Raw genomic sequence first — 24581 nt, forward strand, 5'->3', positions numbered from 1 at the left:
ACACAGACCTCTACAGGCTAGACAATGGTACCCTGACTGCCATTAGGTATCGGGATAAAATCCTTGGACCCATTGTCAGACCCTACGCTGATGCAGTGGGTCCTTGGTTCCTCCTGGTGCGCTGCCTCATGCGGTGAGAGTATGTAGGCAGTGCCTGGAGGATGAAGGAATTGATACCATTGAATGGCCCCCACACTCGCCTGTCCTAAATCCAATAGAACACCTCTGGGATATCATGTTTCAGTCCATCCAACGCTGCCAGGTTGCACCTCAGACTGTCCAGGAGCTCAGTGATGCCCTGGTCCAGATCTGGAAGGAAATACCCCAGGACACCATCGGTCGCCTCATTAGGAGCATGCCCCAACGTTGTCAGACATGCATACAAACACGTGGGGACCATACAAACTACTAAGGACCATTTTGAGTTGCTGCAATGAAATTTCAGCAAAATGGACTCGCCTGCTGCATCATTTTTTCACTTTGATTTTCGGGGCATCTTTGAATTCAGTCCTCTGAAGGATGATAATTTCCATCCATCGATGGGGCATCCTTACATTCCTAACACATTACCCAGTCCATATCAGTATAGATATCCAGCATATTTCCCCCATTGAGATCTGATGTTTTCAAAGTGTTCCTTTCATTTTTTTGAGCAGCGCATGTTTATTATGAGGTTCTTTGGCTGCATTTTCTTCATTGGGATATCGTAGTAATGGTAAACCTGCAATAACACAGCAGCTGCTAAGCCCAGCAGGTAGTCACGGTTCTGAAATGATAATTCTGTGGTCACCTCAGTGCTCAGCTGAAAGGTTTCCACACACAGGGCTCACAATTGGCATTCCACGCCATAACTGAGCTATGGTTTATCGTGGGAACCCTCACCTCTCCTCTGACAGAGATCAATTTACATTGTATTTACATTTCACACAACCCTCCATGAATCATTTATTGGGGACTGCCATTCACACACAGCCCATCCTCCCTCAGCCCTCTCCCTCGACATTTTCACAGAGCGCAGCGATGTATTTTCTCCTCATGTCCCCGCCCAAGACGTGGCGTTCTTGCCCACGTGATCCAAGCCCGTCTCACGCCTTTCATTGGATGGTCAGAGTGCCGCAGACACCCTTGATTGGTCGGGCTCTGCTCCGTTATTGGTTGGAATGCTGCGTCAGATCTGCGCTGAGCTGCTGAATGAGGGAATGTTGTTTTGTAATTGAAGTTACGCAAGTGTGCGGATCCGTAGGGAGAGCTGTGGCCCTTCAGTGCGGCTGCTGGGGTAGCCAAGGATGGGGAAGGTGAACGAGCCTCCCTGGTAATTGCTGCCGGTAATACAGGTAAGCCCGAGGCAGATGTATGCAGACCACCCGGGGGGAGGGGGGCAGACACCACATGATATTTACTCGGTAAGTCAGGCAGGCTGACACATGGCAACAAATTGTTTACTGCAGGAGAGGACCGAGACATTACCATGATCCGTACATTGGGGGCGCTACACTCACCCTGCATCTTCATACACTGCGTTATACTATTCGGGGGGTTACCGCACTATTTACATGCATTATATTGCCAAAAGTATTGGGGCCCCCTCCAAATCATTGGATTCAGGTGTTCCAATCACCTTCATGGTCACAGGTGTATAAAATCAAGCACCTAGGCATGCAGACTGCCTCTACAGACATTTGTGAAAGAACGGGTCGCTCTCAGGAGCTCAGTGAATTCAAGCGTGGTACCGTGATAGGTTGTCACCTGTGCAGTAAGTCCATCCGTGACATTTCCTTGCTACTAAATATTCCACAATCAACTGATAGTGGTATTAAGACAAAGTGGAAGCAACTGGGAACAACAGCAAATCAGCCACGAAGTGGTAGGCCACGTATAATGACAGAGTGGGGTCAGTGCATGCTGAAGCACACAGTGCGCAGAAGTCAACTGTCTGCAGAGTCAATAGCTAAAGACCTCCAAACGTCATGTGGTCTTCAGATTAGCACAATAACAGTACATAGCTTCATGGAATGGGTTTCCATGGCCAAGCAGCTGCATCCAAGCTGTACATCACCAAGTGCAATGCAAAGCGTCAGATGCAGTGGTGTAAAGCACACCGCCACTGGACTCTAGAGCAGTGGAGACATGTTCTCTGGAGTGACGAATAATGCTTCTCTGGCAATCCGATGGTCATGTCTGGGTTTGGCGGTTGCCAGGAGGACAGTACTTGCCTGACTGCATTGTGCCAAGTGTAAAGTTTGGTGGAGGGGGGATTATGGTGTGGGGTTGTTTTTCAGGGGTTGGACTTGGCCCCCCTAGTTCCAGTGAAGGGAACTCTTAAGGCGTCAGCATACCAAGACATGTTGGACAATTTCATGCTCCCCACTTTGTGGGAACAGTTTGGGGATGGCCCCTTCCTGTTCCAACATGACTGCGCACCAGTGCACAAAGCAAGGTCCATAAAGACATGGATGAGCGAGTTTGGGGTGGAGGAACTGGACTGGCCTGCACAGAGTCCTGACCTCAACCCGATAGGACATCTTTGGGATGAATTAGAGTGGATTCTGTGAGCCAGGCCTTCTTGTCTGACATCAGTGCCTGACCTCACAAATGTGCTTCTGGAAGAATGGTCAAACATTCCCATAGACACACTGCTAAACTTTACAGACAGCCTTCCCAGAAGAGTTGAAGCTGTTATAATTGTAAAGGGTGGGCCAACTCAATATTGAACCCTACGGACTAAGGCTGGGATGCCATTCAAGTTCATGTGTGTGTAAAGGCAGGCGTCCCAATACTTTTGGCAATATAGTGTATATTGTACAGCCACACCAGTCCCTGCCCCAGAGGAGCTTGCACTCTATGGTTCCTATCTCACATACACATATTAGGGCCAAACAGGAACCAGTTATCCTATTGACATGGAATATGAGAAGAAACCCTTCAAGCACAAGAAGAACATGCAAAGTTCTGACCGGGATTCAACACCAAGGACCCCCCCAGTGCTGCAGGACAGGACCGATTAATCAGAAATGGGGGAATGAGCACAGCATTGTAGCTGTTGCCAATAGCAACCTTTCAGGTGTTGCCTGTTATAAATTGTGATTGGTTGGTGTGGGGGCAACAACTTCAAGTTTTGTGCTCATTTCCAGCTCCCCAAATTTAAGAAGTTACCCCATCTATACCTTTATGACCTGTTCAGAGAATGTGTCATTGGACCATGTTGCTCTCTGGCACTCTGTTTATAGGTGGTGATCACGGCATTTTGGCTGGACATGGTGACACTGCCGCCTTGGTTGTCACGAGGCATGATGGCGCTGTGATCACATGGATGTTGCTGGTTATGGTGGCACCGTGTATACATGATTGTTACTGGGAATGGTGGAACTACAAACATGATTGCGGGCTGGGCTTGTTGGCGCTGTGATCACATGATTGTGGGTGGTCATGGTGACACCATCATTTGTCACTGGTCATGGTGGCACAGTGACCACAATTGTAGCCAGGTATGGTGACACCACAATCACACAATTGTCACCTGGCATAGTGGCACAGTGATCACATGATTTTTGCTGGGAATGGTGGCACCGCACTCACATGATTGTGAGTGGGAATGGTGGCACCATAATCACATGAATTTTGCTGGGCATGGTGGCTTCATGTATACATGATTGTGGCTGGGCATGGTGGCACTATGATCATAGTTTTAGCCAGGTATAGTGGCATCGCAATCATGATTGTCACTTGGTATGGTGGCAATACAATCACAAAACTGTCACCTGGCATGGTAGCACTGTGATTACGTGATTGTTGCTGGGAATGGTGGCACCATGAGCACATGATTGTTGGTGGTCATGGTAGCACTGTGATCATGATTGTCGCTGGGCGTGGTGGAACCACAAACACAATTGTGGCTGGTCATGGCGGCCCCAAAATACATGAATGTCGTTGAGCATGATGGCATCGTGATCACATGATTGTGGCTTGGCATGGAGACACTGCGTATACATGATTGCAGTTGGTCACGGTGGAACTATAATCACACGAATGTTGCTGGGTATGATTGCACCGTGTTCACAGGCATGGTGGCACCACAATCATGATTGTCACTGGGCATGGTGGCACTACAATCACATGATTGTCACCTGCCATGGTGGCACTGTGATCACACGAATATGGGTGGTCATGGTGGCACTGTGATGTGCAAATAGCAATATACAGCATTGTGATTCTGGTGTGTGTGTTTTCTGTGGGTTTTTTTACGAAGTAAAGTGACTGGCCTTTAGGAGATATGTAGGAGGATGTGTTTCTCCTCTGCATACGTTTTACTTATCTACAGCTGTTTGTTCCCTATATCTATTTAAAGTGCAGAATTTACACAGGATCTCTCAGCTCTGAAAAGCAGGGGGAGGAGAGCTGAAGTTACACTCAGGAGAACTCTGAGAGCTGATTGGAAGGAAGAGATGCACCCCCTCCACACAGTCCCTCCCCTGTCATCTTTTTTTCTCTTGGTGTCAGGAAAACTTGTGGTTAGTGACTCATGCTGAGAGCAGAAGAACTTGGCAGCAGACAGAAATAACACTTAGTGCTCTGGATTGAGACCAGCACACACTATAGTGGGACATGTTTTTTCATATTTCACATCTGATGTTTATAACCACTTTAAGACACAAACTGTGCATCTGTTGTAGTATGTGTAATAACTATATTCTGTGCTGAGTGCAGTTCCTCCATTTGTTTGTCTGACGTCCTCTGCTTTCCATCAGTTTTTTTTTTTGTGCTGAGGACTAATAATGTTGACCCTGCCATTGTAGCAATCCAGGGTAAGACGGAGCACAAATATGACATTTAAATGTCATATAATGGGCAGGAGAGCAGGGAACTAAAAGATTATGTAAACGCAACATTTCATATTCCTGATATATGTGCCTTCTGTACCCATGTACTTGTATGAAAAAGTATCCTGTTCTTTTTGTATTTCTTACTTTGTGAGAAATCCCCAGTGTCCCCAACAGTTCCTCTGATGATTTAATAAAATCTGACCACACTAGGCAAAAGAGCACAGCGTGGTCAATGTACTGCTGTTTCTCTTCCCCCCCAGCTCTCTATGCAGCTTAGAACACAGGTCATGTGATAGAGAGAAAACAGGTGGCACACACACCTAGTGTATTATCCAAGGTTTATTGTAGGAATTAAATCATAAAAACATACTCACAGACGAAGCATGTATCTAAAAAGCATAGAAAAATGACTATGGCCACAACGGCGGGCAAGGTGTTCTCACTGTCAGTGCGGTCAAATGGATGACGCGTTTCGAGGACGAATCCCTTTCCTCAGAGCTGATGACCAACCTCTGATGCATGATGAATGGAAAGTAAAGTAAGAGCCATTCTGTTGATGCCTCAGGCATCATTTGTCATTTTTCTATGCTTTTTAGATACATGCTTCGTCTGTGAGTATGTTTTTATGATTTAATTCCTACAATAAACCTTGGATAATGCACTAGGTGTGTGCGCCACCTGTTTTCTCTCTATCCAGTGGCTGATTTCCCCATCTGAGGAGGGCTGCACCCCTGGAACATTTCCTTTTGGTTGTCGCTGTCCTGGTACCCTTGGCTTCCCTTTTGGCTGTGCATATCCTGAGGCGCTGGAGAGTACATACACTAACAGGTCATGTGATCACTTGGTCATGGCCAAAAATATTGGCACCCCTGCTTTCCTGTCAGATAATGCACCACTTCACCCAGAAAATTGTTGCAATTACAAATGTTTAGGCTTTCTCATTTCTTTTGTTTGTATTGGAATGACACAAAAAAGTGGAGAGACAAAAAGCCAAATCTGACACATTCCATGCAAAACACCAAAATGAACTTTACAAAATTGTTGGCACCCTCAATTTAATAGCACGCCCCTTTAGAAAAAATAACTGAAATCAGTCACTTCCTGTAACCATTAATTAGTTTTACACTTCTCTTCTGGAATAGTGGACCACTTTTTTCTTTTGCCAACTGCTCCAGGCCTCTCAGATTGGAAGGGTTCCTTTTCCAACTGCTGTTTTGAGATCTCTCCCCACAGGTGCTCTATGGGATTGAGATCTGGACTCATTGCTGGCCAGTTCAGTATTCTCCAGCACTTTGTCTTTAAACCTTTTCTGGGTGCTTTTTTTTAAATGTTTTGGGTCATTGTCCTGCTTTAAGACTCATGACCTCTAATGGAGACCCAACTTTCTTATACTGGGTCCTACACTGCACCCTAGAAATCTTTGGTAATCTTTAGATTTCATAATACCATGCACAGGGTCAAGACATCCAGTGCCTGAAGCAGCAAAGCAGCCCCAAAACATCAGTGAACCTCCACCATGTGTGACTGTATTCTTTTCTTTTAAAGGTCTCATTTATTTTTCTGAAAATAGAATTTTGGGCTTTACCAAAAAGCTGTAGTTTTGTTTTGCCTGTCCAGAACACATTCTCCCAAAAGGATTTTTGCTTCCTCAGGTAAGTTTTGGCACACTCCAATCTGTTTTGTGTTTTTTTTGTGTCATTAACGGGGTCTCCTACCATATCATCCCTTTTCATTCAGATGGTGACGTATAGTGTGAGCTTACACAGTTGTACCCTGTGCCTGAATGTCAGCTTGAATTTGTCTGGAAGTTGATTGAGGTTCTTTATCCACCATTTGAACAATCCTTTGAAACAACCGTTGATCAATTTTTCTCTTTTGTCCACATTCAGGGAGTTTAGCTACAGTGCCATGGGCAGAAAAAAACTTCTTGACAATGTTGTGCACAGTGGACACAGGAACATTAAAATCTCTGGAGATGGTCTTTAAACCTTGAGATTGTCCATGCTTATCCACAATTTTTATTCTCAAATCCTCAGACAATCCTTTGCTGTTCTTTCTCTTCTCCATGCTCCATATCATACGAGGCATGGAGGAGCTCAGCTATGAGGAAAGATTAGAGGAACTAAATTTATTCTCTCTTGAGAAGAGGAGATTAAGGGGGGATATGATCAACATGTATAAATACATCAGTGGTTCATATAGTGAACTCGGTGTAGAGTTATTCACCCTGAGGTCATCACAGAGGACAAGGGGGCACTCTTTACATCCTGGAGGAAAAGAATTTTATTCTCCAAAAATGGAAAGGCTTCTTCACAGTGAGAGCTGTGAAAATGTGGAATAGACTCCCCCAAGAGTGGGTTCTGGTCAGCTCAGTGGATTGCTTCAAAGAAGGCCTGGATTATTTCTTGGATACAGAGAATATAACTGGATGCTAACATTTATAGGTAAAGTTGATCCAGGGAATATCCGATTGCCTCTCGGGGGATCAGGAAGGATTTTTTTTCCCAGCAGGAGCAAATTGGATCATGCTTTGCTGGGTTTTTTTCCTTCCTCTGGATCAACTGTGGATATAGGATTATAACTTTTTTTTTTTTTTTCTGTGGTTGAACTGGATGGACTTTTGTCTTTTTTCAGCCAGACTAACTATGTAACTATATGGCACACAGACACCCAACAGAAAGGTTGAGTACATTTTAACTGGTTGCTGGTATGATTTCTATATGGTTAGCACCTGTTAATTGATACAGATGAGTTTATTTACAAATTACAGGAGCATCACAAACTTGGAATGCAGTTATTTCTTATAATTTTGAGAAGGCGTCAATTTTGGCCAGTCCGTTTTTGGGGTTTTGCGTAAAATGTGTCAGATGTGGCTTTTTGTTTCTCCACCTTTGTGTCAAAACAATACAAACAAAAGAAATAAACATGAGAATGCCTAAACATTTGTAATTGCAACAATTTTCTGGGGGAAGTGGTGCATTGTCTGACAGAAATGGGGGGGGGGGGGGGGGGGCAATATTTTGGCCATGACTGTATAAAAAAGAAAATATGTGTTTTTTTTTTTTTGTTTTTTTTTTATATCTATATGCAAATGTATTGTATTTTATTTTAACTTGAATGGGTTGTCTTACAAATACATTAAGTGGACCCAATCTGTACAACAATTATTTGGTCTGGTCAAGATCCCTTCATCTATCTGAGATTTGAGGTTCTACAGACAGTGGTCTTACTTCTCCTCTCGGGTTGCTGTCCTGGAAGATATTTGGAGAAATTCCCCTTTTAGTCTTACCAGTCAACAGTTTTTCTACCCTTTTTTACTTTCCACCCTTTTGATTCTAGTTTATTTTCTAGTTATGTTTTTTCCCCCTCCATACACTGGTGGATGTAATCCACTTTCATCTCAACTGATCTCATAGGAGGAGGGGGGTATGAGGGTTTTTTTCACTGGTTTGGCTTGCCTTTCCTGTAGAGGGAGAAAGCAATCATCTGTCAGGTTGCTGTTTTGGAAGAATCCTAGAAAAACCGTTACCCGCAAGACAAATGGAATTTTTTCTTCCTATGTAGATTGTGTGTCATTGTTGATGATCTACAGATTGCTAAATTTGTTGGCCAGTTTCCATTGGCAGTGTGATATAGTGGCAAGAACAAAACTGCTTAATCTAACTTGGTAATTATCACAAGGTTTCCAGTTTCCCTACCACAGCAGAAATGTTATATTACAATGCCCCTGATTTTTTTTAATTTTTATTTATTTCTGCTGGAAATGTTTGTGTTTGAATAATTTAGTTACATCATTACATTGTGTATATTCTGGTTAAAGTGTTAGTAAACCCACAGCAGTAAAATCAATCTGTGTAGGCAGTAAAGCATGCTTGTTATGCTCACTGTGGAACCTAAGGGGTTAATCCATGCATTGTGTAAAAATGCTGATTGATCCTGACTTCTCTGATCCTTCCCTTTTTTCCAGTGTCTACCTCTCATCTCCTGTTAAGATATATTGCATGGAGACACTGCACATGCTCAATTTGGTGTGTATTCCTATAGAGGTGTTTTTTTTTTTTGTTTTTTTTTTTTGGGAGAGTGCATGTGATCAGCACAGGGCCAATCGGCTCTGCCCAGTCAGGGGTTCTACATCCTCCTAGAGAAAACACCTCCTACAAGCTTTAACCAGTGCTGGGCTGGACACTGATAGAAGTCACAAGACTGCTCTAACTGCTGATGAGAAAAGGTATTTAGCAGTTTATATTTACAAAAATAATTGCATTTCCATGTTCTGTGTACTGTGGGAGACCAGATATAGTGAATGCAGGGTCCGGGGTTTAGTAACACTTTAAAGCTGAACTCCTGCTAATAAAATGCACCAACACTGTACTAATGACACTGGGTAGGAAGGGGTTAACATCTGGGGCCATTCAAAGGGTTAACTGTGTGCCTAACTATGTGTAATGTGTGCACAATGTGCTGTTTTACTAAGGGATGTGACTGTTTTTGTCTCCCTGCTTTGCCGGGAGACAAAAACCGATACAACGCCGCTGTCAGTAGAGGGATCTGTGTTTTCTGCCACCGATCTCTTTTCTGTCACTTTCTCTGATGATCGGTGGGTCCCAACCATGAATCATTAGCTGGGCCCCACTGATTGGCATGTAAAGGAGCCAGTGACATCACGAGTAGGCAGGCATGTGTCCCCTACCCGCAAAAGCAGAATCACGTGTATATGTACGTGATTCTGCACAGCCGTCCACACGCTAGCAGTAAAGCTACAGTGCGCAGATGGCAAGGGGTTATTATGCTAATTTACTTTGGATAGATGTGTGGTGGGTTACACACTTTTGTGTACCTCTCTATGTTCACAATTCAGAGACCCAACGGTCCTATTTATGACTACCTTTAGCTGCCCCTACTTCCCCATTTTGTTTTTTTGTTGTTGTTTTATTGGGTTTTTATATATTTTTATTTCACATTTATCTGTGTTTTTATTTACTGCTAGGTTAAGAAGTGGGTAGGGTTTATTTTTTGGGGGAAGATATATGTAATGTTGGTCTCTGGGCTTTATTTGTTCATTTTGGGGTGCACAACATACACTTGACACTTTATACACAGCATGCCACTGCATACCGTGCACCAAAAAAACACGTATTTATTCCCATGTTATTGGTAAAGGTATGGAGAAAAATTACCTCTGAGGATCACTAGATTTTCGGTCTCTTTGTGCCTATACTCTTTAGCTGTTATTTTATTATGTAATCCAAATAAGAATAGTTCTTCCTTTCTCCTCCCTCCTTCCTCCTCCTCCTCCTCCATTAGACCAAGTAGATTTCAGTTTGCTATAGTCGTACCAATTTAAGTTTTTTTTTTTGTTTTTTTTTAAATAAGTTATTTATTGTGGTCAAAATTGGTACCTAATATTCTTCCTTTGTGTGTTGGCAATGGACACTGTGCATAGCTTTCCTACATTGCATGTGTTCTGTATTCACATCATTGTCTTGTGAGTAGGGAGCCATCTATTGGGCATTCACTGCAACTGCACCCTTTCAGTATTTTTATCAATGAACAGGAAGTGTCTCAGGTTTGTTAAAAATAAAGATTTGCCATCCACCACTGCACATCCACTTTAGCTTCAAGAAGAACACACCATATGCCTGTAAGTTCATTCATTGTGTTTGTTTAAAGTCACGTATATCTAGATTGCAATTGAATGTATTTAATATGATTTGTAGGTTTGAAAGAAATGTGTTCATTGTAAGTATTTGTGAGAGACTTAGAACAAGCATATTGTAGCTTCCATTTATGTGATTGTATTGCAGTTTTACAGAACCATTCACAGAAGTAAATTCAGTTGTGGGATGAAACACAATGCTGCTTCTGTCAGTTTTGTTAGCTAGCTGTCAGCTAATCGTTAGTAGGACAGCATAGCATGTCTGCATTACTGCATTTATTTTCATTATTAGCCCTGCAAAACTAATGTCTGAATCAGTGGGGGGGTTGTCTTTTTTCACTTTGAAATTTCATTATTTTAAAGCCAAATTCCAGGTTTCGTATAAAGCAGAATTTCAGTCAAAATTGAAAATGTGTCCATGATTGGTATGTTAAATATCTTTAATTTTGATGCTATGCATTTTCAGACTTGCTGACTGTCAAGCTCCGATTGGTGTTGGTAAATAACAGAAGACAGCTGATTGTCTAGCTTACAGACAACGGTTTGCCTGCTGAGCAGAATTTGTCAGCTCTTAGTCACTTCTTAAACCGTTGTCGGTCTCTGTGTGAGAAATCCAGCAGAGTTTGATTAAGTCACCGACCACACCGCTGTGATTTGAAATCTCACGATTTGTATGCAATTACAGCGTGATTTCTGAGGACATTATTACTACTTGTGAAGATTTTCAATTTAGAGTGCGATTTCCATTATATTCTATGTATGTGAAATTGCAACAAAACTGCAGAAAACCTAATTCAAGAACTACTTTAGAAATCGCTGCAGCATATTATTATTATTATTATAATACAGGATTTATATAGCGCCAACAGTTTGCTCAGCGCTGTACAATATAAAGGGAGACAATACAGCAACATATCGCAAATGTTAAGACCCTGACATTCATTAGATATGATTTCAGGTGTGATTTCAATTCCCAAATTGCACCTGAAATCACACCGATATGACCGGGCACTTAACTCGCCCCTGCCTTTCCCAGTTCCACCCAGCATTGCCCCCATTTCTCCAAGCCATCGGTAGAATGTGCAGCAGCTTCATCTTTAACTTGGAGCATTGCCAAGGAGCAGCCATAGTAAGGCTGTAAGTACACTGCACATATACACAATCGTGGAGTTTTCAGCTTGCAGTGCGCTACACTCGCACTATAAGGCGGAATCGTTGCGTTTTCAGCTTTCTGTGCGGTACACTTGCACTATAAGGCGGAATCACGGCGTTTTCAGCTTGTTGTGCGTTACACTCACAGGATAATGTGGAATCGTGGCGTTTACAGCTTTCTGTGCGTTACACTCGCACGATAAGGTGGAATTGTGGCGTTTTCAGCTTGCAGTGCGCTACACTCGCACTATAAAGTGGAATCGTGGCGTTTAAAGCTTGCAGTGCGCTACACTCGCACTATAAGGTGGAATTGTGGCGTTTTCAGCTTGCAGTGCGCTACACTCGCACAATAAGGCGGAATCGTGGCGTTTTCAGCTTGCTGTGCGTTACCCTCGCGCTATAAAGCGGAATCGTGGCGTTTTCAGCTTGCTGTGCGGTACACTCGCACGATAAGGCGGAATCGTGGCGTTTTCAGCTTGCAGTGCGCTACACTCGCACTATAAGGCGGAATTTTTTTTTTTAATCATTATTTTGAAAGGAAAACTGTCCCAAAAGAGTAAAAAAAAAAAATCTTTTTTTTTTTTTTTTTTTTTAATTTAGCTGTGTGTTTTCTTGTTACTGGCATAACCTACCACCAAAGAACAACCCAAAATACATTTTCCAGCTCTTGACGATCACAGCGATACCATATATGTGTACTGAACTAGATCAAACCTTGTTCTAGGTATTTTTATTTTATTGTTTTAATATTTATTTCTTTTTTTTTAGTGTTTTTTTTTTTTTACTTCTTCTTCTCCTCTTTGCACTGTATCTCATCCATTCAGAGAGAAATAAAACAAGGGGGATGGGCTTCACAGTGACTGATCACTGTGATAGCCAATCACAGGCGGCTATCACAGCGATCATGTGATCCGGAATCGGGAGTCCCAGAAGCTAAATTCCTGCTAGCATTTTCTAAACAGTTATAGCAAACAATTGTCGTCCTTTTGGGGTAAAGGTTTTACAAAATAATACAAGCTGATCATTGTCAGCATCCCTGTTAGTGTTAAATGGTTGGTCTTAACCCTCTAACTACTACATCTGCCGGACATTTTGTTCTGTTGAAAAACAGCAGACTTACTGGCTGGATCACCAGGTGAAAATAAACAAAAGAATCTTAAGTTCATTTGGGCTGCACTACAGCTGGGGGTCCCTAACATCTCTCACTATTACAAAGCAGGCCAGATAGCCCCCTTAGTTCTACTATATGCAGGTAAAATGGCACCTTTAGGGACTTCCATTGATGTGCTAGATACCAGTCCCATTTCACGTTGGATTCCCACACTAAACCTCTTAATCCGGTACTCATACCCTAACAGTTTGGGTTTGATTAAAGGATAAGTTTGCCTATTAAAAAAACAAAAACATCTTTTTGCAGGTAAAATAAAATGTGCCTAAAAAGTATTGCACCTGCGATAAGCACATCACGGGTGCCATGCAGGGCTCCCAGCAGGCTTGTCAGTGTATCTATGCACTCGTACCTCATATGGGCAGGCAAACACACACTGACAGGAAGAGAGAATGAACTACCACAGTGATCACAGTGCCATGATAGTTAATTGAGAACTACAAGCCAACAGCTGCAAAGGCTGTTGGTACTTGTAGTTTTCCATTCACAGAATTCTGCAAATGAATGATGCAGCTGGGCAGGCAGAGCCCCGCACGACTGCATTTTTAAAAAAAGTAGTGACAGCTAGTGGGGGGGGGGGGAGAGAATGCCCCACTAGCTGTCACTAGAAGCAGGCAGCAGGAAAATGTTAAATGTTCCACCCAAAAAATGGGTGGAACATGTAATATGTTCCCAAGGGTGAACGTATCCTTTAAGTACTCGGCACGCTTGTCTCCATACCTCCCAGTCTGACAGATATTTAACTGCTCCCTCTTCCCCACTGGGCTGGAAAATCCCCAGAGCTATTATTGGTGGCATAACAAGGGCCCCGCGACAGTCCGCTCACATTTGACTACATTATGCATTCAGTCCTTCCAATAGCTAAGGGAATCATAACATACCAGACTCTGAAAGATTCCATTGTTGGAATCAGAATTAGGACTGGTCTATGCCCACGGCAGCTTTCGAGTCCAGATGTCAAACGTGCTCAACAACTCAAAGTTTTATTTCCCTGCTATACTCCTCTGTATTAGGTAATACTAATACACAAGTCTCAACGAGAGCTTGATTTCTACACTACCCTACTCTCCAAGGACTAGAATAATATGTGGGAAGCTGTATTCAAGTTGTCTTGCACTGGAAAAGGCCACTTGCACAGGGGAGATATATTTACGACCTGTGTGCAAGAGGCCAAAGGCTGTGTGTAAAGACCTGAGTAATGTTGATTTATAGGCAAAGGTGTGTGATCGTATAGACAAGCAAAATACTTCTTCATTGCCAGTATTGGAATATACTCATTTATGTTTGTGTAAACATTATGAATGGGCAAACATGCAAGTAAATTACTGCACTCAAATGAAAATATTTCTATTTTTGTTTACTGCTCTGTCTTCAACACTGTATTACTGACCTTTACTCAGCTGTATGCAATGCCCCATAGACAACAATGCATCTCATTTCAGATCAGTAAAAAATTCTGCATTTTTTACTTTCCATATGCAACAGGCCAAACTCATCCAAAGTTATGTCTTGGTGGTACTTCACCCCTGCTAGGATTGTAAAGTGCCTCCCCACTTACCCCAACATGTATGGGGGAAATGCTGTAGGGTTATAAGGCTTTGGATAAGGCTCTGCGCTATGGTCAACATGGGGAGGCGCTTCTATACTATGGTGTACTTTTATAACTAATTTATCTTCTAACTCATATTTTTATGACAGCAAGACGGACAGTAGGGAAGGCATGAAGGTCGTCAACGTTCTGCTTTGACAAAGTGAAAACCTGAGTACATGGCACATTTTATAAACCAGGAACTCAGAGTTGCCCCAACAATACAAATGACAAATGTTTGCACCCTTGGCATGATCAACTTCCTTCCTCACAGCTAACCACACACTTTTTGGAACTCTAACTTGAATGTGTCTGAGTATGTTTTCCCAATTTGCTGACACATACTCTACTTTTTTTTTTTTTTATGGTCTTATACCCATGTTACATATCACTGCGCATGTTGGAGCGAGAGCAATAGTTCTAGTACAAGACCTCCTCCATAATACTAAACTGACCTTTAGGGGGCTTTTGAAGCTTTTCTTATAGAAAATATAGGGTACTGACGTTTGTTGCTATTTCATGGGCACAAACAAATTTAAGGTTTGACATGTAGGGTTTCTATTTACTTAGCACAATCTTAGCTTTTATATTTTACCAAAAATTTGGGTGACTTCTTGCATTTGTTTGCCTTAAAATTCACTTTAGTGTGTGTGGTTTTTTTTTTTACAATTTTGTGTTTCCTAGACCTTTGCGGTAATATCGTGTTTCCTAGACCTTATGCGGTAATATTGTGTGACATAAAAAATGTAAACTACCACTATTGTATTCTCTACTGTGTCAAAAATTATATAATGTTTGAGGGTTTTGTGTAACCTTCTGGCCTAAAATGATTTTTTTTAAACCTGCAAAAGTGGCTTTGGCAGCAAAAGGGATTAGACCAGCACACACTAGCTTATGGATGGTAAAAACCAAACTGGTATGTTTACACAAGAACTAGTATCCCTAGCTAGTGTCCCACCATCCAGCTTCATCCCAGAGCTTTTGTGCACACTTTTTGTCTTTTATGATTTAGATTTCTTTTTGTTGTCTTTCACAGACCATCATGAATCTGTCTGTGGCATAACCGTAATTGATATTAAGAGGAATAATCGAAAACATGGATACTGCTATGGAATCTGTATGGAGCAACTTCTCTGCACCCAATATGACCGACATCACAAATACCACCAATGGCAGTCCATCAATGTCCATAAACAGGCTTTTTCCAGCACTCTTGGAATGTTTTGGTATCATTATGTGTGGATACATTGCTGGGAGAACCAACGTGATAACTCCTACTCAGGCAAAAGGACTTGGCAACTATGTTTCCCGGTTTGCACTTCCAGCGTTGCTTTTTAAAAATATGGTTGTCCTAAACTTTTCAGATGTCAACTGGTCGTTCCTGTACAGCATCCTTATTGCCAAAGCCTCAGTGTTTATCATAGTATGTGTTTTAACTTTATTGGTGGCACATCCACAAACTCGTTTCAGCAAAGCTGGACTATATCCTATATTTGCTACTCAGAGCAATGATTTTGCACTTGGCTATCCCATTGGTAAGTAGTCTTGTACTCTTTTGTATAGTTTGCTTAAAGCTGACTTCCAGGCAAACCGCTATATACATATATACACATATGAAATTATTTGTAATTCTGTCCAGCCATTTTGTAAATCGTATACCTCTGTCATACAGCTCAGCCAGCAGGGTGACACCAGTTCCTTATTAAACGTTGAGGGTGTCACCTCCCACATGTTAAAATGAAAAATGAGCATCATCACACTGATAACACATCAGCCCTGCTCTTTACTCCAGTTGGCATGTACTTGTCAGCACATAGCTCTGCCTGCTTGATTATTAGTGCTGCCTCTTCCTGTATTTCTGATTGCTGGTGTGCAAGGGAGGACAATGGCTGATATCCTTGGAAGGTGTAGAGTAATAGCTCACTACATCAACAGTATAGATATAGTCTAGATAAAGTTATTTCTTCACAGAAATTCAAAAAGACAAACAATAGGGGAGATTTACTAAAATTGGTGCACACAGAATTTGGTCCAGTTGTGCATAGTAACCAATCGGCTTCTAACTTCAGCGTGTTCAATTATGCTTTGACAATAAATTCTAGAAGCTGATTGGTTACTATGCACAGCTGCACCAGATTCTGTGTGCACCAGCTTTAGTAAATCTCCCCCATTGTGTTTCTCCATACAAATTGGCTCCTTTTTGTTCAAAAGCATGTCTCCGCAGCTGGTTGTGAGAGAGTAGAGAAGCTTTCTCAATGTTTTTAACAAGTTAAAACCATTGAAAATAACTTTTTAGTCTACAGCCCATGCTAATAATTACTATATCTATAGCCAGGGCTTGACCAATTTGCTTTCAATCTAGGAGCCAGCTAAAAAAGTAATAAACTTAGGAGCCAGGTTTTTTTTTGTTTTTTTTTTTTTTTTTTTTTTTTTTGGTTGTCGGCGCAGTAGGCAAGGCAACTTTTTGGGCAACAAGCTTCACATGATGCAATTTGCCACATGACAATCACAGCAAAACTGCACTACATTTTAGGTGCCATTGAAAATAATGGCACCTCAACCTGCGTTTCGTGATCGCATCGATTTCTGCTGTGATCCCAAAGTGCCCAGGTGTGAATGGAGCCACCCTGGATCACACATATGCGATTCTGGATGCGTTTTCAAACTCACAAATTTGCATGACAGGCTAGATATTATGTGTTCCTGTTGAGGTGGTTCACCCAGATGCGATCTACATGCATTGCTTTTTGAGTACCATTACAGAATGGGTCCTGTGCGAGTTTGCCGCGGTGCGTTCTAGACTCGCAAGTGATAGCATAGAGTGCCACGCATAGATAGGTGTTCACATAGGTTTGCTATTGACAGGAGTTTTTACATTGAAGTCACCGGAAGGCGATTTTTTGCATTGAAGTCACTGGGAGGCAGTGTGTGAACCCAGGCACAAGGATGCAATATCTTGTCGCCATGGCAACCTAGCACCTAGGATTTTGTCTATAGCTTAAGGTAGACCTTCGCATTTTACTTATCTTTATATTTGAAATTGCTGTCAAAGGATAAGAAATGTAGCATACTATGTATATTTGACACCTACTCTATATGACCGTTATTTTCAGCAATCGTAATGAAATTAAATAAAAATGAATAAAGGTCAGAAAAACTGCACACAGTGAAAATGGTAATGTTTCCTTACATTGGTGGTTGGTGAAGCATTCTCGTATACAGGTGGTCAGTAAAATGCTCCTTTACATTGGTTGTCAGTGGAGAAGGGGCCCCTTTTTGATTGGCTGTCACTGCTAGGAGTTTCAGCTTACATTGGTGGAAGAAGGGCTCCATTACACTGGGATGTCGGGGTACCCAGTGGGAGGAATGCTTCATGCAATAGGGGTCAGTGGGAAGCAGTCTTTTTACATTGGGGATCAGTAGAAAAAGCACTCCTTACATTGAGGGTCAGTGGGAAGAATGCTTCCAACAGTGAAGGTCAGTGGGAAAGATTTCGTTTTAGCTAAAAAGAATATTGTTTATTGCTGTCAGTGGTTCCATATCTGAGAGGCAGAAAAGGCTCCTTGTTCAAGGAACCCCTAGCAACCTCTGGAGAAACCCTAGGGTTCCATGCAACTTTGAATGAGAGAGGCAGGAGTAGAGGCTGATATCAGGAGGGTTTCAGATACAAATTATTATATGTAAAAAATACATGTATTTATTTTTAAAGGAATGCACATAAACGTTAAACGGTGCTGTTTTCTATATATAAAATGCCTGAAGTTCAGATTTAAAATGCTGTGGTTAAAAATGAGGATAAACTGGTTGTATGATTAAAATGTAGATACTGCACATATTTTCACAAATGCCATCAAGCCATGATTAATTAAAGCTGTTTCACCAGAAGTTCCCTGGGGGATTCAGTCCTTATTGAAGTCCCCAAGGGACCCAGTGCATGCAGCATTTGTTCCTATTCAGATCTGTGCAGTGCTTGTTGAGCTAGAATTGTTGACATCAAACCCCTCTCCCTCCTTCATTGTCTGACCACCCTGCTCACAGGGTGACAAATATAAAATAGCTGTGGCTGAAAGGAACACAAAGGAGTGGATGCTTGAGAACCATAGCACACAGAGGAGAGCTCATACAAACCTTGTCCCACCTCCATTGAAAGCTGCCAGGACAGAACATTCTATTATCTGCAGCTCTGCCATCTAATTTTCCAGCTCCCTGCCTCGTCTGTTCTACACGTCTGATTTCTGCCATCTTCCATATACTAAAAAGGAGCTCATATACTGAAACAAAAGACTGAGCCCAGACCTGACTGCCAGCTATTCTGGGGAGAGAGAATAATTTCATCATGGCACTGTGCACAGTGTGCGCTAACCCGCACTCTCATCCAATCTCCCTTGTGCCTGATATGAGGGGATCCCCTGAGCGGTACTCACAACCTGTTGTGGAGCAATTGGGGTGTTCTGTTCTGTGTCTCACAACTGAAAGCTCCTGGTAAAGGTGAACATGGAGACCAGGGCCTAAAAACAGCATGATTGAGTCTTGTCCTGTAGCAGAGCATTTGTTCAAGATGGTGCCTCAGCTGAGCAGGACGGAGATGCCACCTCCAGGTACAAGACTATGCACACTTGGCAAGCTACTGCCTACCCGAATGTGTTGCAGAAGATGTGACACACTACAACAAGGGGGAATGCATCTCAGAAGATGTCACACAATTACCAGAACAAGGGGAATGTGGAGGTGAAGATGAATACATTTATCAGAGAAAGGAGGGAATGCACTGAAACAAATACTTATCTTTTCAGTGCAGTTGGTTGCAACAAGAACCACCACAATGAAACACAGCTACGGTGCAGAGAACCCCATTGAAATGCCATACATAACCTGTGGCCAGGGTAGCAATTCTATAAAATTCATAGGAAAAGCATTGAAATCGTTGTGTAAGCCAGCTCAGTTCAGCTCACCCAGCTCCCCTTCCCAGCAACAACTCAGCAGTGTTCCTAGCTTTCTGATTGCCAATGTAAACACAGAGCTGTTCCAGCTGCTTTTCACTAATGGAAGGGAGAAGCAGAGCTTTTGAGAGATTGAAGTGTTACTAAATCCACAACAGTAAAATCGGTCTGTTTGTGCCGTAAAGCATACTTGTTATACTCTGTGGAACCTAAGGGGTTAATCATGTACATTGTTTAAAAAGGATGTTTAATCCTGTCTTTACTGAATCTCCTTTTCTTCTACTGTCACCAGTCCATCTGCTGCTAGAACAGAGCCTTGGAGGAAAGCTGCACATGCTCGGTTTTGGTGTGTACTGCTAGAGTTTCTTTTTTTGGGAGAGTTTATGTGATCCGCACAGTGCCAGTCAGCACTGTCCAGACAGAGGGCAGCCTCATAGGACAGTCAGGAGAGAATAAACTCCTACAAGATTTAACTAGTGCTCTGCTGGACACTGATAGAAGTCACAAGACTGCTCTAACTGCCGATGAGAAAAGGTATTTAGCAGTTTATATTTACTAGTGTAGCACCCTCCTAGTTACACTAGGTGGAGCTAGATCTCTAATGGTTAGACAGGAGCTGAATAGCAGCTTGGGTGCAATAGCCAGAGCAGTCAGATTCGGGTCAGGGTTAGACTCTGCAGACCAGCCCCTGTGGAAATTTCCCCTGTTCTGAGGCTTTCGGAGGAGGGTTTTGGAGGCAGTGGGTGGATCTGAGGAGTAGCTGGCTTCACCTTTTTGAGGGACCTCAGCCAATCCCCAACAGGAGGCTTGGCAAGGGGCTGGACTACCTTAAAATGTGATAGTGGCAGGAGTTGGAAAGTGGTGGTGGGAGAAGAGTGAGAGTCAGGAAGATGTGAGGCTGGAGGAGGAAGGCTGCCAGGAGGCCTGCTGGGATCAGGTCTGCCTGCAAGCTTGGAGCTGGAAAGGAGGGAACCTCAGGACTCCCTTATTCCTTAAGAGAGGACCACCTGTGTGGCAAGGAAGGCGCAGCCCAGCTGACAGGCCTGGTAGCAGCAGCCATTCCATAAGCTCTACAGGAGAGGATTTGAGTACACCTACACCCCCTGGAAGAGGAGTCCTTCAGCGTCTGGTAGTATAACTGGAGCTGCTGGCTAGCACCCCAACAGAGACTGTCAGAGAAGAGAAGCTATAAATAGTTCAGGATGTTTTCCTTAGATTTCAGTTCCCTTCAGCATCCTATACATCCCTATACCCTATCCAAGTTTAAGCCCCTCAATAAAACAACAAAACCAACACTCAAGGCCTGATCTGTGTGGATGAAATTTTAGTTGAACATGCTTATTGACTGGCTTTGCAGGACTATAGGGGAACCCAAATTTCATCAGCAATCCCTAAGATGGTAATGCTACACTTAAAAAAAATAAAATAATGAATTTCCATGCTCTGTGTACTGTGGGAGATCAGATATAGTGAATGCAGGGTCCTGGATTTAGTAACACTTTAAAGGATAAGTTCATATTAAAAAAATAAAAGCACATATTTTTGCAGGAACAAAAAAATGCACTTTTTTTTATATATAGGAGCCTGCAGAGCATTGTACCTGCGATTAGCAGCTCTGCATAGAAACCAATCAGCTTCCAGGTTTTATTGTCAAAGCCTAATTGAACGAGCTGAAGTTAGAAACTGGCTACCATGCACCAGATTCCGAGTGCTTCAGTTTTCGTAAATATCCTCCAGTGCTACAGAGGTGCGTTTATTTTAAAGCTAATTTACTGCTTGTTAAGATCATGCAAGTACCTAAATGTCCATAACGTGGCTGCAGGCTTACATTAAAGGTTAGTTTTTCCCAAGTATGGTGTCATGCTTTATGTTGTGTGTTCCAGTGCAGGCAAAATACCTTTCAACAAGATTATACATTATTTCCAAAAGCATTCTCACAAATGTGATGCATTGTGGGAAAATAGACAGCTGAAGCCTCCCCCCAAAAAACAGCAACCAGTCAGCATGATTCCCTATCATGTGATCACCGTGACATGATGAACATATGGTTTGTTTGTAAACAACCCCTCCTTTCTGTGCTTGCAATAAAAAAGAAAATCTTGGCACAACGTTGAGCATTCCTTTACACCTGCTGAATTAGTCACTCATATGGAACCCTTCTGTTATACATATTGGTATCTCAAAGCTCAACTAACCAATACTTTAGGTAAACTCCAAGTATCCATCCCACCTTCTAGCCCCACCCCACAGTTATCCTCCTCCCTGTCCAACAGTGGAGTGCATGCTCCTCTCTAAGGAATCTAGCCCACACAGTAATTCTCTTCAAATGTCTTCTGGGATAGAGATGTGCTTTTGTTCAAGCTTCCACAACCAAGCTTCCATGCCTAGGGATTGGCTCAATTTTGAGGTTCGGCTCTTTTTACTGCTATGTTGTTACATTTATGTCTATTTTTGATACTGTTTCCTTCCCATTATAATTGTTGTACTGGTTTTTGTACTCCTAGTCTACACATACAGTGGATATAAAAAGTCTACACACCCCTGTTGAAATGTCAGGTTTCTGTGATGTAAAAAAAAATGAGACCAAGATAAATCATTTCCACCTTTTTAATGTCACATATAAACTGTACAACTCAATTGAAAAACAAATTGCAAAAATAAATTTCAGCTATTCTTGTAGGTCTTTCCTGATATTTTCTTAGTCACATCCTAAAGCAAAAGCCATGGTCAGCAGAGAGCTTCCAAAGCATCAGAGGGATCTCATTGTTAAAAGGTATCAGTCAGGAGAAGGGTACAAAAGAATTTCCAAGGCATTAGATATACCATGGAACACAGTGAAGACACATTATCAAGTGGAGAAAATATGGTGCAACAGTGACATTACCAAGAACTGGACATCCCCCCAAAATTGATGAAAAAACAAGAAGAAAACTGGTCTGGGAGGCTGCCAAGAGGCCTACAGCAACATTTAAAGGAGCTGCAGAAATATCTGGCAAGTACTGTCTATGTGGTACATGTGACAACAATCTCCCGTATTCTTCATATGTCTGGGATAGAGTGGCAAGACGGAAGCCTTTTCTTATGAAGAAAAACATCCAGGCCTGGGTACATTTTTGCAAAAACACATCTGAAAGCATATGGGAAAATGTGTTTGGGTCTGATGAAACCAAGGTTGAACCTTTGGGCCATAATGCCAAAAGATATGTTTGGCACAAAAACAACACTGCACATCACCAAAAGAAAGCCATACACATAGTGAAATATGGTGGTGGCAGCATCATGCTTTGGGCTATGTTTCTTCAGCTAGAAGTGGGGCCTTAGTCAAGGTAGAGGGAATTATGAACAGTTCCAAATACCAGTCAATATTGGCACAAAACCTTCAGGCTTCTGCTAGAAAGCTGAACATGAAGAGGAACTTCATCTTTCAGCATGACTACGACCCAAAGCATACATCCAAACAGAAGAAGATTAAAGTTTTGGAATGGCCCAGCCAGAGCCCAAACCTGAATCCGATGGAAAATCTGTGGGGTGATCTGAAGAGGCCTGTGCACAGGAGATGGCCTCGCAATCTGGCAGATTTGAAGTGTTTTTGCAAGGAAGAGTGGGCAAATATTGTCAAGTCAAGATGTGACATGCTGATAGACTCATACCCAAAAAGACTGAGTGCTGTAATAAAATCAAAAGGTGCTTCAACAAAGTATAATTTAAGGGTGTGCACACTTATGCAACCATATTATTTTAGTTTTTTTATTTTTACTTCCACCTAAAGCAGTGGTTCTCAACCTGTGGGTTGCGACCCCTTTGGGGGTCGAACGACCCTTTCACAGGGGTTCCCTAAGACCATCAGAAGACACATATTTCTGATGTGTAAAGAGCAGCTACTGTGTAGAAAGCAGCTGCTGTGTTGAAAGCACGGTCTGGATAAAAGCGCACAGATGTGTCCCAAAGGAAATAAGTGAATGGTATATGTCAACTATGATTGGTGGGGAAAAAACTCACTGCTGCCATGGTAAAAACACATCGGTTTGTGGGAGGTATGAACAGGAGTCAGGCGCTGTGTAGTTTTGTGATAGAAATAATACACCTTGTATGGAGGTATGCCTTTAATAAGTCATATGGTAAAACAATAATAAATAACCAGCCTGTGGCTTTAGGAAGCCAGGTTCCAAGATGGACGGCCCGTCCGCTCAGAGGGAAGCAGTGGAGTAGAATGCCTGTCAGTGCAGGGACCACGTTTACCCGACGTCCCAGCGTCCTGGATGACGTCACCACGATGTGGAGAGACGGAGGGGGGGAACTCTTGCTGGAGCCGCAGCTTTATAAGGAAGAGGCCGGTTGCTGGGACAACATGTTTCGTGCGCACGCGCTTTGTGGAGAGACGGAGGGGGGGAACTCTTGCTGGAGCCGCAGCTTTAGAAGGAAGAGGCCGGTTGCTGGGACAACATGTTTCGCGCGCATGCACTTTGTCAAGTGTGCATGCGCGCGAAACATGTTGTCCCAGCAACCGGCCTCTTCCTTCTAAAGCTGCGGCTCCAGCAAGAGTTCCCCCCCTCCGTCTCTCCACATCGTGGTGACGTCATCCAGGACGCTGGGACGTCGGGTAAATGTGGTCCCTGCACTGACAGGCATTCTACTCCACTGCTTCCCTCTGAGCGGACGGGCCGTCCATCTTGGAACCTGGCTTCCTAAAGCCACAGGCTGGTTATTTATTATTGTTTTACCATATGACTTATTAAAGGCACACCTCCATACAAGGTGTATTATTTCTATCACAAAACTACACAGCGCCTGACTCCTGTTCATACCTCCCACAAGCTGTGTTGAAAGCAGCTACACTGTTAAAAGCAGCTACTGTGTTGAAAGCAGCAGTATTGGAGGTAAAACGACACTTCATGAATTATAATTACTGGGTAAATAATTTTATTGTTGGGGGTGACCACAACATGAGGAACTGTATTAAAGGGTCACGGCATTAGGTAGGTTGAGAACCACTGACCTAAAGGATTTCAGTTTGTTATTCAACTGAATTGTACAGTTTTTATAGATTACGTTAAAGGTGGAAAAAGTTCTGAAATTATTTATCTTTGTCTCATTTTTTTACATCACAGAAGCCTGACATTTTAACAGCGGTGTGTAGACTTTTTATGTCCACTGTATGTTGGCTGATAGATTTGTATCTCAAGATCGTATTCTTGTACTTATTTTACAAAAATCCAATAAAAATTTGTTTAAAAAAAGAAAAAAATCATATGTAAAA

General features: G+C 42.5%; 1 protein-coding gene across 2 annotated transcripts in view; it reads left to right on the forward strand.

The window, feature by feature from the left end:
• Positions 1-1097: 1097 nt before the first annotated feature.
• GPR155 (G protein-coupled receptor 155) overlaps positions 1098-24581 on the forward strand; it is a 73623-nt gene continuing 50139 nt past the window's right edge. For both annotated transcript variants that reach the window (XM_089690478.1, XM_089690479.1), the window contains exons 1-2: positions 1098-1334; positions 15421-15919. In XM_089690478.1, coding sequence (XP_089546604.1) covers positions 15481-15919 — 439 coding nt within the window. In that variant the 5' untranslated portion in view covers positions 1098-1334; positions 15421-15480. The remainder of the gene's footprint in view (positions 1335-15420; positions 15920-24581) is intronic.

The sequence above is a fragment of the Staurois parvus genome, unplaced genomic scaffold, assembly GCF_062004578.1.
Source record: "Staurois parvus isolate SC_StPar_1 unplaced genomic scaffold, SC_StPar_1.0 ptg000530l, whole genome shotgun sequence".
Classification (NCBI taxonomy): Eukaryota; Metazoa; Chordata; class Amphibia; order Anura; family Ranidae; genus Staurois; species Staurois parvus.